At 37.5% G+C, this 14,618-nt stretch overlaps 1 protein-coding gene across 2 annotated transcripts; it reads left to right on the top strand.

Moving 5' to 3' along the window:
- The first annotated feature begins 11 nt into the window (after positions 1-11).
- Positions 12-13,714, top strand: LOC116420405 (lysine-specific demethylase 5C-like). 2 transcript variants are annotated; one of them, XM_031945283.1, is made up of 25 exons: positions 12-537; positions 851-1,021; positions 1,449-1,580; positions 1,955-2,078; positions 2,188-2,384; positions 3,118-3,276; positions 3,588-3,707; positions 3,916-4,074; positions 4,422-4,603; positions 4,704-4,866; positions 5,595-5,639; positions 6,124-6,243; positions 6,358-6,552; positions 6,851-7,032; positions 7,114-7,238; positions 7,339-7,486; positions 7,857-7,953; positions 8,845-9,203; positions 9,496-9,634; positions 11,160-11,339; positions 11,469-11,606; positions 12,078-12,677; positions 12,790-12,859; positions 12,973-13,172; positions 13,265-13,714. In XM_031945283.1, exons 2-25 carry the CDS (start codon positions 857-859, stop codon positions 13,538-13,540), a joined length of 4,275 nt encoding a protein of 1,424 aa, XP_031801143.1. In that variant the 5' UTR covers positions 12-537; positions 851-856; the 3' UTR covers positions 13,541-13,714. The 2 variants fall into 2 exon arrangements, with proteins under 2 accessions (XP_031801143.1, XP_031801144.1); XM_031945284.1 differs by lacking the exon at positions 5,595-5,639.
- The last annotated feature ends 904 nt before the right edge of the window (positions 13,715-14,618 follow it).

Here is a 14,618-nt window from a genome sequence, read left to right as displayed (position 1 = left end):
TGAAAATCAGGTTTGACGACGCCATCTTCTCAGCTTTTAGGTTGGCTGTTTGTAATTAACCCCACAGTTCTATATATCTTGTATATTTACCTTCATCATATGTGGTATTCTGTTTCCTCCTTAACAGAATTGTGGTTCTTGAGAGCATGGAATTTATCTTTTGCTTTAGAATCCAAATGCTTATGCACATAGTAATTTATTGGCCATTGGGAGATGAAATTTGCTTGTATGGAATATAGGAACAGTTTTGCTGGATCATCAAAGGTATCCTTTTGTGATGATGTCACTCCCAATATGTGAGAATTATTGTTTGCTAAGACTATCCATCTCTAATTCTTGCTATCTTAGAAATGTAGTGTGTGAGGTGAAATATTGGTGTGGTGAAACTTTACTCAAACTTAACTCTTTTCTTAGGCTCAGACTAGAGTGAAGCTCAATTACTTGGACCAGATTGCTAAGTTTTGGGAGATACAAGGCTCTTCCTTAAAGATACCAAATGTGGAGCGACGGATCCTGGATCTCTACAGTCTTAGCAAAGTATATATATATACGCATATATATATATATATATATATATAATTTTTTCTTTCCATTTAACTCTGAACATAAGATTAGAGTGCTAAATAAATAACTCAGATCACAAAAATTTATTGTCATCAGAGTATACCCACAGTTTTCTAGGATATTCTTATTGTAGATTTTGCGTTTTGGTTTTATAATGACAGTGGGTGAAAGGGATCATGGAAATATTTTTGGTAGTCCTAGCCACAGACTCAGACTGTTGAGGCATTAGAACAGCCTGAATCTGATTTGGAGTGTAAGTAACCCCATATGCTTTTTTCCTTTTTAGATTGTGATGGAAGAGGGAGGCTATGAAGCCATTAGCAAAGACCGTCGTTGGGCTCGTGTGGCCCAACGCCTCAGCTACCCAGCAGGCAAAAATATTGGTTCCCTCTTGCGCTCTCATTATGAGCGAATCATCTATCCTTATGAAATGTACCAGTCTGGAGCTAATCTAGTGGTAAAGAAAAGGGGCAATGAATCTCTACTCTTATCTCATGGGGATCTGGGGGGCCTAATTTTTTGAACATATATTTTTTTTCTCTTCTTGCTGGTGCAGATTGGGCTTAGTTTCTAATGGCTGAGAAAATGACATTTCTCATAGACTTTCCATATTCATTCTTTTAGAAAATAATCTATTTCCCTTTCCCCTGTATTTATCCAGTCTATCTTTTCTTAATCTGTTTAGTAGAAAATCACTGATGTTCCATATTGCTATAGCATTGATCAATAAGAAGAATATCATTAAATAACTTCTTTCATATTATAGTATATATGAATCAAAATGGTATCCAGAACAGAAACAATCTAGATAATTGATTTGAATTTGCAAGCTTACTTTTTTGGAAATATGATACCATATACTTTTTTCCCTCTATATTCTCCAGCAGTGTAATACCCGTCCATTTGACAGTGAAAAGGACAAGGAATACAAACCCCACAGCATCCCACTGCGTCAGTCTGTGCAGCCCTCTAAATTCAACAGTTATGGACGACGTGCTAAAAGGCTGCAGCCTGATGTGAGTGTTTTATTTATTCCTTCATTTTCTTACCCCATAACCTAACAACTTTAGAAGAGTTTGCTGGCTTTATTGATTTCATCTTTTTGGTCATCTCACCAAATTAGGAATATATTCCCAGACTTCTTCACATTTGGCAATTGTCTGTGAACTCATATTCTACAGAGAGTTAAATCTCTTTTTCATAGAATTGTTTTTATGTTATGAATGCTTTAGTTGGGGAGAGATGTCATAGTTCTAAGTTATGATGCTGCTTGGTAAAGATCAAAGCACATCCAGTAGTGCAGCAGTGTATAACACTCCACTATTTACACCTGCTCTACAGATTTGTGAGGGCAGCTATCAATGTCACTTGAGATATCTGTTTCTTGCAGCCAGAACCAACTGAAGAAGATATTGAGAAAAATCCAGAATTAAAGAAATTACAGATTTATGGAGCTGGTCCCAAAATGATGGGCCTTGGCCTCATGGCTAAGGAAAAAAGTCTGAGAAAGAAGGGTGAGTCTTAGCTAGGAGGGATGAAAAAGAATAAGTCTCACTGGGGATACTTCACTCTTGGCTTTGGAAGTTCTGGTTTGTGATAGAAATTTTCTGCATTTTATTTTAGTCTTAACTTCTCAGGATAAAGATGGGCCTGAGTGTCCTCCCACAGTGGTAGTGAAAGATGAAACTGGTATAGATCTGAAACTAGAGACATCTTTCCCCAAAATATTTTTGGATGGAAAGGAAGAACTCTTTCATAGTCTGGAACCCTGTACCAAAATGACAATGCGTCTTCGGAGAAACCACAACAATACCCAGTTTGTAAGTAATTTCAGCTTCCTCTTTTTTTGGTGGGGAGTTATAGGAGAATGAGGAATTAATTCAGATGTAACCTGTCATATAATAGGACTTAAAACATATGAAGGGCCTAAAATAAATTGTCAGATGAGACTTTACAAATCAAATTTCACATCCTCATTATGCATGCAAAATAACAAAAATCTTAAAACTTGTCATAACAAAGTTGTGCCACTATAGGAATGAATAGTAAAGTATGGAACAGTGTTAAGAACTCATAGGAGTAATAGACCCTCTTTTAGAAGAAGTTTCCTGCAGCCAGAACCAGCTGAAGAAGATACTGAAAAAAATCCAGAATCGAAGAAACTCAAACAAAAAGTGTTGAGTGTAGGAAGTTAGCTTATTATGAAGATTTGTGCAAAAAGGATTGAATTAGAGACTCAGGGAGGCATAAAGTGAGGAAATAGAGCTAGGAACATGTAATGGTTATAGAGAAGTAATTCTTGAAGTCAAGAAAAATTTAAAGTAAGTCCTGCTTTTGCCATGTTAAGGTTATGTGATCATATAATTTCTAATTATATGTGCTTTTGTTAAGACAAATTGTAGAGAAGATGACAACTTGCTTTGACAGAATAAAGATTCTTCATTAGGAATTGTTTATACCGATTAATACATATGAAAAATCCAGCAGATCTGTGGAATGGAATTTTTTAAACTGGATTATTCTTGGTTATCATTTTTGCCTTTGTCTTCTCAGGTTGACTCATATGTGTGCCGGATATGTGCACGGGGGGATGAAGATGATAAGCTCCTCCTGTGTGATGGTTGTGATGACAATTACCATATTTTTTGCTTGTTACCACCTTTGCCTGAGATCCCCAAAGGTGTCTGGCGTTGTCCAAAATGTGTCATGGCGGTATGGTATCTTCTTTTGAGGGGTCTAATGCAGAATCTTTAATTATACTCCTCTGGCTGTGGTTTCTAATTAGAAGAGGAGACAATATGATTAGAGGAAATTGAGGAAAATATTGTGAGAGGGAATTTCATTATGAGAGTCAAGCAGATTGAAAAATTTTGAGGGAGATGGCTGCGTCCAGTTACTGAGATGAGGACCTCGGAGGTTTTACATGATGGCTCAGTAACTGAAATAAAGATTTCTTTTAAAGTGTTTTTTGGGGTTGAAAGAGATTCATATAATAATTTTATTACTTTTCTACTTTGTTTTAGGAATGTAAGCGACCCCCAGAAGCATTTGGTTTTGAACAGGCTAAGAGGGAATATACACTTCAAAGCTTTGGTGAAATGGCTGACACATTCAAGTCTGATTACTTCAATATGCCTGTACATGTAGGTGACTAGATGATTTTCAGAGGGCAAAAGGAAAAATGGGCGAGAGAGGGCAATTGAGTCCCAATTTCTTCTCATTGTCACCCTAAAACCTGAGTTAGAAAGTGGCCTATAGTGTATTCTGGGCCTTTTTCCACTCCTTTTACCTTTACCATACCCCTTTGCTAACAGGATTACATAACATATATACATTGTTTTTATTTTCTAGATGGTACCCACAGAATTAGTGGAAAAGGAGTTCTGGCGGCTTGTGAATAGTATTGAAGAAGATGTGACTGTGGAATATGGAGCTGATATTCATTCCAAGGAGTTTGGCAGTGGATTTCCCATTAATGATAGCATGAAGCATTTGTCCCATGAAGAAGAGGTACAGTGTTAAGTTGTGGGATTCTCTATGTGAAAGGGGGAAATGATGGACTAAACTAAGATAGTAAGGTACTGTTTAGGAGTACTTTTGCAGCTCATTCAGCAGGTACAAACAGTTTTTTTACTGCTAGAGGAAGTGGGAAAGAAGAAAGCATTAGGCCTAGAATTGGTAACCAATATTTATATCTTGAATTTTGATACAGATTTTGACAATAAGTACATAAATGTATTAACATATTAAAGCTACAATATAACTTTTATTTTTTTAATTTTACAACGTACATTATTTATAACCACTGAGTTTCATTCCATTCCCAATTTTCATAGCTATTCCTTCCCTTTTTTCAGGAATATGCAGCCAGTGGCTGGAATCTGAATATAATGCCTGTTCTAGAACAGTCGGTTCTATGCCACATCAATGCTGATATTTCAGGCATGAAAATTCCTTGGCTATATGTGGGCATGGTATTTTCTGCTTTTTGTTGGCACATTGAGGACCATTGGAGCTACTCCATTAATTATCTTCACTGGTGAGGCCAGTGGTCAAACTCTTGGGAGTTGGTGTTGGTGGAAATAAAAAAGTTGAAGTACAGCCTGAATCAGTGTGACCTTTTTTATGTATTTAATCAGGGGTGAACCAAAAACTTGGTATGGAGTACCCTCATTTGCAGCTGAACATTTGGAGGATGTGATGAAGAAGTTGACACCTGAGCTGTTTGATAGTCAACCTGATCTCCTTCATCAGCTAGTCACTCTTATGAATCCCAATACCCTTATGTCACATGGCGTTCCGGTCAGTGTTACACTACCCTTACTCCCTTTTTAGTTTCTATGTCTGATTTTTCCCTTTTCTCCTTTTCCCATAGCATGGACATCAGGAATTGCCCAACCTACTGATTGGGAAGATAAAACTCTTGAAGGAGTAAGACTCCCTGAGTTAGTTTTTCACTTTAAAAGAGAAGTTTCAGAGAAAATGAGCTATTGACAAAAATAGTGAATGACATTTTTAAATGTACAACCATTATCTCCTAATTCTTTTTCAGTTTAATTCAGTTAAGATTTATTTCCTCAAGGAAGACTGATTGGGGATTAAATAAGCATTTGTATCATCTCAATACCTTTAAGAATCTGGGAGGCATTTTTGGATAAGTACAAAGTAATTAAATATTAAATGTTCTCAAGAGAAGTATACATGTTGGGTGATAACTTGTTTCCTAGGAAGAGGAAAATTCACCTTTAAGTTCAAAGTTTTATCTTCATTGACTTCAATCTCACTGACAATCCAGATATCCATTGCAATTTTCTTTATCTTTAATTTTTGCTTTGGAAATGTTACATCTTTCATTGTAGACTCTGACTCTCTCTCTCTCTCTCTCTCTCTCTCTCTCTCTCTCTCTCTGTGTGTGTGTGTGTGTGTATATATATATATATATATATATATATATATATAAAGTGGAAAACCTATATTTTGCTTTCTTGATTACATCTATACTTCTCTGTTTCATGCTGTACATGTCTTAGGGGGTGAATGCTGTCAGCTCTCTGCACTGCTTCTTCTGTACCTTGGTGTGTACCAACTTTTTGCCTTTCTTAGTCCCATCTCCCAGGACTATATATTTTGAATATGTACATGTTTCCAGCAGCTTTGTGTTGAGAATTAAAAATAGGTGCAAAAAGTCTAATGCACGGATTTCTGTAGTTCCCAAGTTCTGGTGATCTTCCTGTCTAAAGAGGTAAAGTTCTTCATGTTGATGTAAGTAATACAGAAGATACCACAAATTGAAAATTGGTTTACAATTGCCTTTACAAGAAAATTTGTGGCATATCTTGTCTTCATTAAATTGAGAAGTTCCTGATGGTAGGAATGATGGTATTTGATGTATTTTAGCCTAATTTTTCATAAAGAAATTCAGCTTACTGGCTTTCCATTTTATTTACATGTGTTTACATATATACATATATGTGCTTAGATGTCTATGTATATACAGACTTAGGCAAGTGTGTGTATATACACACACAGAGGAGTGTAATATGATTTGTCTCTCTTCAGGTTGTCCGGACAAATCAGTGTGCAGGAGAATTTGTCATTACTTTTCCCCGTGCTTATCATAGTGGCTTTAACCAGGGTTACAACTTTGCTGAAGCTGTGAATTTTTGCACTGCTGATTGGGTGAGCTGGGAATTATTTAGTTTTGGAAACATTGTGTTTGGTTTATGACAGATAAATGAGATCTCTAAATGAAATGCACTAAACTTTGCTCATGTTTTATTTTGCTCTTCACAGTTGCCTGCTGGACGTCAGTGCATTGAACATTACAGACGACTTCGGCGTTATTGTGTCTTTTCTCATGAAGAGCTTATTTGCAAGATGGCTGCTTCTCCTGAGAAACTGGATTTGAATTTGGCAGCAGCAGTACATAAAGAGATGTTTATTATAGTGCAAGAAGAACGGCGTCTACGGAAGGCCTTACTTGAAAAGGTAATTTTCTGAAGGAGAAAGAAATGTCATGTTCTTCAGAAACTGTATATTAAAATTTTTTTTTATCATCTATCATGTATGACAAAATGTTTCTTCCAAGCAGGTCTTCTTGATTCCTTCCTCATATAGGTCTGTGTGCCACATTTAATCTTGAGGTGAATGATTGAATCAATAATTCATTAAGCATTTACTGTGTATAAATCTCTTTACTATATTTATTGTTATATATTTATAATTTTTATTAAGGTATTTTAGAATTTTTGACATTGAATTAACTTGTGATCACTCAAATTCCCAGGGCATCACAGAGGCAGAGCGTGAAGCCTTTGAGCTCCTTCCAGATGATGAGCGCCAGTGTACCAAATGTAAAACAACATGTTTTCTATCAGCATTGGCTTGTTATGACTGTCCTGATGGACTTGTCTGCCTTTCCCATATTGATGATCTCTGTAAGTGTCCCCGCAGCAAACAATATTTACGGTAAGTTTTGCAGAATAATTAGGAATTAGGATAATCATTCATTTTTCTTGTTTGACTTCTTGCTTGGTTTTTTCTATCCAGATACAGATATACCCTGGATGAACTTCCGGCCATGTTACACAAGTTGAAAATTCGAGCTGAGTCTTTTGATACTTGGGCTGGCAAGGTTCGAATGGCCTTAGAGTTAGAGGATGGGCGGAAGCGGAGTAAGTAACAGCCATTCCTACACTTGATTCTTCAGAAAACGATTGAAATTTCAAGGAGATTGAGTTGAAGCTCAGACAAATATAACTCTTTCTTTATCAGGTTTGGAAGAACTAAGAGCATTGGAGTCAGAAGCTCGGGAGCGCCACTTTCCCCACAGTGAACTTCTACAGCGTCTGAAGAATTGCCTGAGTCAAGCTGAAAAATGCATTTCCCAAGCCTTGGGGTTGGTTAGCATTCAGGAGCACAGGTAACTGAAAATAAATATGCTTTTGTTGTCTTCGAGATGGATAGACCATAAAATTTTGGCCTAGGAAATCCAGGTGACCTTAGAATTGGCAGAAGGAGAAATAGATTAGGTTTATGAGAGTTAGAAGATAGTAAAATGGGGTAATAAATAACTAGGCTTTTGAGATGCAGTGTGTGCAGGGCTTTGTGGCTAGTTGAACTGATGTGAAATTTAAAGTTTGTTGTATTAAAAACTATTATATAATCTGGGTTCTAATAAGTATTTCAGTGAATTTAGAGGAGGACAAGATGAGTGGAATAGAGGAATTATGAATGAGAGAATGAGACAAATAGACTGAATAAATAGTTATTTTTTTCCTATATTGTTATAGAGTTGATCCTCCTCAGCTAACCCTAGAAGAGTTACAGGCCTTCATTGATCAAATGAGCAGCCTTCCTTGTGCCATGCATCAGATTGGAGATGTCAAAGTAAGTTGTACTTTGAGAGGTTAGAGACATATATAGGTGGTTTGGTTGTCTTGATCAAAAAGTAATATCTCTGCAATCTGGAATTATGCTCAAAAATTGATCATACTGTGCATATCCTTTGACCCAGCAGTGTTATTACTGGGCTTCTACCCCACAGAGATACTAAAGAAGGGAAAGGGACCTGTATGTGCATGAATGTTTGTGGCAGCCCTTTTTGTAGTGGCTAGAAACTGGAAACTGAATGGATGCCCATCAGTTGGAGAATGGCTGAATAAATTGTGGTATATGAATGTTATGGAATATTATTGTTCGGTAAGAAATGACCAACAGGATGATTTCAGAAAGACCTGGAGAGATTTACGCAAACTGATGCTGAGTGAAATGAGCAGAACCAGGATATCATTATATACTTCAGCAGCAATACTGTATGAGCATCCATTCTGATGGACGTGGCCGTCTCCAGCAAAGAGATGAACCAAATCAGTTCCAACGGAGCAGTAATGAACTGAACCAGCTGCACCCAGAGAAAGAACACTGGGAGATGACTAAAAACCATTACATTGAATTCCCAATTCCCCCTATGTTTGTCCACTTGCATTTTTGATTTCCTTCACAGGCTAATTGTACACTATTTCAGAGTCCGATTCTTTTTGTACAGCAAAATAACCGTTTGGACATAAATACTTATGTTGTATTTAATTTACATTTTAATATATTTAACATGTATTGGTCAACCTGCCCTCTGGGAGAGGGGGTGGGGGAAAGGAGACAGAAATTGGAACAAAAGGTTTGGCAATTGTCAATGCTGTAAAATTACCCATGCATAACTTGTAAATAAAAAGCTATTTAAAAAAAAAAAAGTAACATCTCCTTTACTTTATTCTCACACAGAGTGTATTAGAACAGGCAGAGGCCTTCCAAGTAGAAGCACAAAAAGCTCTGGCCACATTACCTGCCAGCTTGTCCCTCCTTCCAAGCCTCCTGGAGAAGGCTCAGCAGCTGGGGATTGAAGTGCCTGAGGCCAAACAACTAAAGCAACAAATGCAGCAATGTTACTGGCTGGATGAAGTGAGACGAACTCTAGTTCCTCCTGCTCAGCGAGGTACCTTAGCAGTTATGAGGAAACTTCTGGCTTTGGGTGCAAATGTAGCACCTAGCCCTGCTGTAAATAAAGCTCGGGCTGAGCTTCAGGAGCTACTCACTATTGCTGAAAGCTGGGAAGAAAAAGCCCATCTGTGTCTGGAAGCCAGGTATAACTTGATTGCCTCCAATTCTCTCTTTCCCCATGACATTTCACTGCTTAGTAATATTATTATACTTTAACCATTACCATGGTTATCTTGTCTCCTGCCAATATTCCCTACACCAGGTATCTCTTCTCAAGTCTTGTCCACCTAGTTTTCATGGATGTATACTGGCCCAATTTTTTGTTCCTTCTACATTCCCTCTGGGAATCAAACTCTTTAACCATGCCTTAGTTTTCTCTTTCCTCAAACTGTGGGACTTTAACAAGCTTTAAAAAAAATGTATTTACTTTTTAAGGCAAAAACATCCTCCTGCCATGTTGGAAGCTATCATTCATGAGGCAGAGAGTATTCCTGTACATCTTCCCAACATTTTGGCACTCAAAGATGCTCTTGCCAAAGCTCGAGCATGGATTGCAGATGTGGATGAAATTCAGGTGAGAACAGTTTCCACTGGGGAACATGTATAAATTTTTTTTTTAACTTTCCAACAGCAATTTTGCAGTTTATTGTTTTTTGGCAGCTCTCAATGACTGGGTAGTTAAGAAATGCAGGCAAGCCACAGAAAAAATTCAAATTTAAAATTTAAAAGCTAGTTGTTATTGAGAACAATTTAATCACGAAAAGAGTACTTTTCAGAAAAGATTTAAAAAATCCAAACGTTTAATAGCTACCTACTTCGTGCTTAGCACTGTACCTAAGCATTGGAATATATAGGCAAAAGATAATCTCAGAACACAAAAGAAACAACACACTAAAAAGATTATTTTAATTTTAACGAAGAAATTACAAAACTTGGAAAGTGGAGGGCATCTTGTAGAAGATGGGATTTAGCTAACACTAAAAAGCTGGGAAATTGATAAGCAAAGAAAAAGAAGAATAAAATGCATGGTGATGAGAGGATGGATCACTGTGATCACTGGATGGAAGAAGAACTGTTAAGAAACTAGATATAAAAGAAATGAAAAAGCAACTACTTTGAATCAAATAGATTTTGCACTTATTCAGAAAGCTCTGTATTTTAGAAAAATCACTTTGGTTCTGAATGTTGGATTAAGAAAAGATGAAGTAGGTAGACTATCATTACCTATTCCAATGAAGGGATAGGACTTGCACCAGAGTGAAAGCAATGTCAGAGGAGTTAAGAACAAGTTGGAGATATGTTGCAAATGAGAATGGGTTTCTGAAGGACTATGAGTTTAAGAGAAAGTGATTTGGAAGTTTGAATCATGAAGGTGAGTTAGGAAGGGTTAGCATCCATTTGTTTAGTTCTAAAAAAAAAGTCATAGTCTGATAAGCAGCAAAGGATGAATCAAAAAAATGGTTTTTGCAGGGTTGGGTTTGACGGGCACAGAGTGAGGAAGAATAGAAATGAATGGAGGGAAAGAAGTAAAATGGAGTCATTTAGTGAGGTGTAAGGATATCTCAACATATGAGAAAAATTAAAGGAAAACAATGATAAAAAAAAAAAATCTTCCTGAATGAGAGATGATAAGAGAAGTAGTTTATGGACACAGGCCTAAATATTTTCTGGAAAATATGAGATAAATATCTTAGATGATTCATAGGATAGATGTAAGGTGTTTTGGTGGGTTAAGAAAAGAGAAGTTTGCAAGAACCATTTTTGAAGGATGAGGAGGAATTGGTAGTTGGATTGCCTAGCTTCATTGAAGGATTAGTTGAGGTTTTGTAATCAAAATGAGCAGAGGACAAAAGTGACAAGTGGAATGAAGAAAACAATCTTTTTGATTGAAGAAATATGAGAAGATCTACCTATTAAAAAAAGTTGAACTTGAAGAATCTGCTGATTGTCCTTAGAAAAGAAAATAGAAAATTCTTAGAATTTTGAAGACAAGGGTGGAATCATATCTTTGTGTACCCTTACATGAGAAGAGTTTGAGCCTAAGAAAATGGGCTGGTCTTTTTCTCTTAGGAAAACTAAATCGTCCAATTCTCTCCTAGAATGGTGACCACTATCCTTGTCTGGATGACTTAGAAGGGTTAGTGGCTGTGGGCAGAGATCTTCCTGTTGGATTAGAGGAATTGAAGCAATTGGAGCTTCAGGTACTTACAGCCCACTCTTGGCGGGAGAAGGCTTCCAAAACATTTCTCAAAAAGAATTCTTGCTACACTCTTCTTGAGGTAAGCATTGCTATCTAATCTTCTTTCCTTTTCTGTGATTCCCCCTATATCTCTTTTATTTCCATTTTGTAGTTGGCCAGTTGGATTTTTTACACTTTGAACTGCTCATCTCTATCCCTGCTCCTTCAGGTATTGTGTCCATGTGCAGATGCTGGTTCAGACATCATGAAACGGAATCGATGGAAGAAAAAGGAGCTAGGTCTATATAAATCGGACACAGAACTTTTGGGTTTGTCTGCTCAGGACCTCAGAGATCCAGGTTCAGTGGTGAGAAGACTTGGATACTTATTTCTGTTCTTGAAGTACCTGTAACAGGTAGAACCAGCCTTATCATTTATGAAATAAATAGGTGTAATTTAACTGGAAAAAAAAAGTTTTGTGTTGGAATTGAGATTTGGAGATGAAGCTTATTTCCATTTTTACATTTTTCTGTTTTCTAGTTTTACATTCTTTTCTTGAACTTGATTTTCTCATCATTGAGAGGATTTGGAATTTTTATACATGTGTTAGCCACAAGTCTTTTTTTGTACTTTATAGTTCACTTTATTTTCCATGGGTCCACCAAAATTTGATATATAAAGGTCTTTACAACAGAAAATGTTTTTATCAATGTACATTTTTAAAAGAAACAACAAATAATTATTTATTCTAGCAACAGATAGCAGTGTCTTGCGTAAGGAAATATTTGACTGTAATTGAGACTTAGGCTCCCTAACATGATGTCTTTTGTTGATGTAGATCTTGGCCTTCAAGGAGGGTGAGCTGAAGGAAAAGGAAGGCATCCTTCATCTTCGTCATGCCAACATGGCTAAGTCTTGCCCATCATCACTTATATCTAATGATGCCACACCCTCATCTTGTTTGTGTGGGCTGGCACCAGTGGGTGAGGGGACTATACAGTGTGACTTATGTCAGGATTGGTTCCATGGAAAATGTGTATCAGCTCCTCGACCCAATTCACCCCGACTACTGAACCCCATGTCCCCTGTCACCGTGGCATGGTGGGAATGGGATACAAAATTCTTGTGTCCACTTTGCATGCGCTCCCGCCGTCCTCGCCTAGAAACTATTTTGGCTCTTCTGGTGGCCCTGCAGAAGTTGCCTGTGCGGCTACCTGAAGGTGAAGCCTTACAGTGCCTCACAGAGCGAGCTATTGGCTGGCAGGGTCGAGCACGTCAGGCTTTGGCCTCCCATGATGTAGCAGTGATGCTGGCTCGGTTATCAGAATTACGACAGTGGCTTCAGCAACCAACTGGACCACCTCCTGAGACTACCTCTGCCCAGTTCTTTACTACAGCACCAGCTCCAATAAGAGAGACTATCAACAATGAATCCAAGGTGACTTTTTTTTTGTGGAAAGGAAAGTTATTTGGTGAAAAAGTTGGAAAGATTTTTTCATACAATTTGGGGTTGAATTAGTTTGCTTCTCTCATCCTATTTTCTATTCTAGCCTAAGTTATCTTTGGAAAATGGAGATGGTACCACAAAGCTCAAGAAGACTGGCCCTGTGGGGTTCTCAGGTAGGAATTAAGAATGCTCAGATGTCGTAGGGGAAAGGAAGAGGCACATTTTAATGAATTCTGGCTTTTTAAAATCTGTATGTGAACCTAATATCTATTCATGGATTTTACAGATCTTGATATGCTCTTATCACTGCTGCCACAGTTAAGTGGTCCAGTGCTAGAACTGCCCGAGGCAGCACGGGTTCCCCTGGAGGAACTAATGATAGAAGGTGACCTTCTTGAAGTGACTCTGGATGAGAATCACAGCATTTGGCAATTGTTGCAAGCTGGTCGTCCTCCAGATTTGACACGTCTCCGTACTCTGTTTGAGGTAAAGATTGAGTTTTTACAAATGCAGTGTGACATCAAGGGAAATATTATCTGCCTAAAACATATCTTTTTTCTTTACCTGTTGATCATTAGCTAGAGAAAGCAGAACAGAGTGGAACCCGGATCCGGGGTCGAGCAGTGGAGAAACGTCATCGTTCAAAGGCAGAAAAAAGTGGTGAATTCAAAGATGTATCCAGGGAACAGCGGGAGCCAAAGAGAACTCGGCCTAGAGTAGAAATGAGTGAAGAAACCAGGAAGGATCCTGAAGAGGACATAGGCATGGGACTTAATAGGGATATTGCTACTTCCGCAGCAATTTTGACTAAGAACAGTAGTCCAAACAGTGTAGAGGTGAGGTCAGGGACCTGAGGGGTTAAGGAATCTGCCTATTCCTCTGGCATATGTTTGCTGCCCTTTTCCTCTTGTTTGTTCCTCTGTTCTAAGTAGGATTTGTAATCTGTAACCAGACACTTCACCTTCCTATCCCTATCAGAAGGCCCACTTTAGAACAAGGTGATAAAAATAGAGAATAAGGAAGGCTTATATACCCAGAGCCCCAACCTTCAATCTCTTCATTTGCCTCTGATTCCATGATCCAAACTGTTCAGACCTCAACATACATTAGGCTAAAAAAAGGGAAAGATTCTTCTATCAGAATTTTGTTTTGGTTTCTTTCACTTTTTCTTGCTTTGGCAACACTATGGGAAGTTTTATTTAGATAAGAATACTACACAGGCCAGGATCTACGCAAAATGTTATAAATGTTCCTCTCCCATAGGGTTCATTGAGGCATGTGTTCAATTTCCCTTCCTGTCCTTTTACCTTTTATATTCTCATCTCTCCATCTAATGTTACCTTGTCTAATTCTGTATCCTATTTTCCTTCAAAACTCCCTATTTTATGTGCTAGGAAAGATGTAAGCAAAGAAATCTTTATTTCATGACTTTGAACTTTATTTCATGATTTTATAACTAATCTAATGAGCAAATCTTGCCAATTTGTTCTCTTCTCTTCCTTCCCTTCTTTCTACTTCTTTCTCTTATAATTCTTATTGTACTCACCTAACTTTGGATTATTCATATCTAGTACAAGTACCCATTGCTGGAATATGATTAATTTGTTCAAAGAAAAGATAGTGCCTCACCATCAATCCTGCCACAGGAAACCCTTTGTTTTTGAGATTGCCCATTTTAATTTAATTTTATTATTTTCTCCTTATTAAGAATAAAAGAAAAGGGTTTTTGTTTGTCATTTGTTTATTATTATCACCAGCAGTTCTCTGGACCTAAGATATAATTACAGCAAAGTTGGCAGGGGACAGAAAGGAAGGTTAGGTGCCCTACAATGACACTTAGGAAGCCAGTTCTGCCTAGCTCTGCTATCAACTTACAGTTTGACATCTGGTGAGTTCATCCTTATTCTATAAGCTTCAGTTTTTATATCTGTA

This window comes from Sarcophilus harrisii, chromosome Y, assembly GCF_902635505.1.
Source record: "Sarcophilus harrisii chromosome Y, mSarHar1.11, whole genome shotgun sequence".
Classification (NCBI taxonomy): domain Eukaryota; kingdom Metazoa; phylum Chordata; class Mammalia; order Dasyuromorphia; family Dasyuridae; genus Sarcophilus; species Sarcophilus harrisii.
Note: the sequence above shows the minus strand (reverse complement) of the source record. Positions and strands in the feature narration are given on the sequence as shown.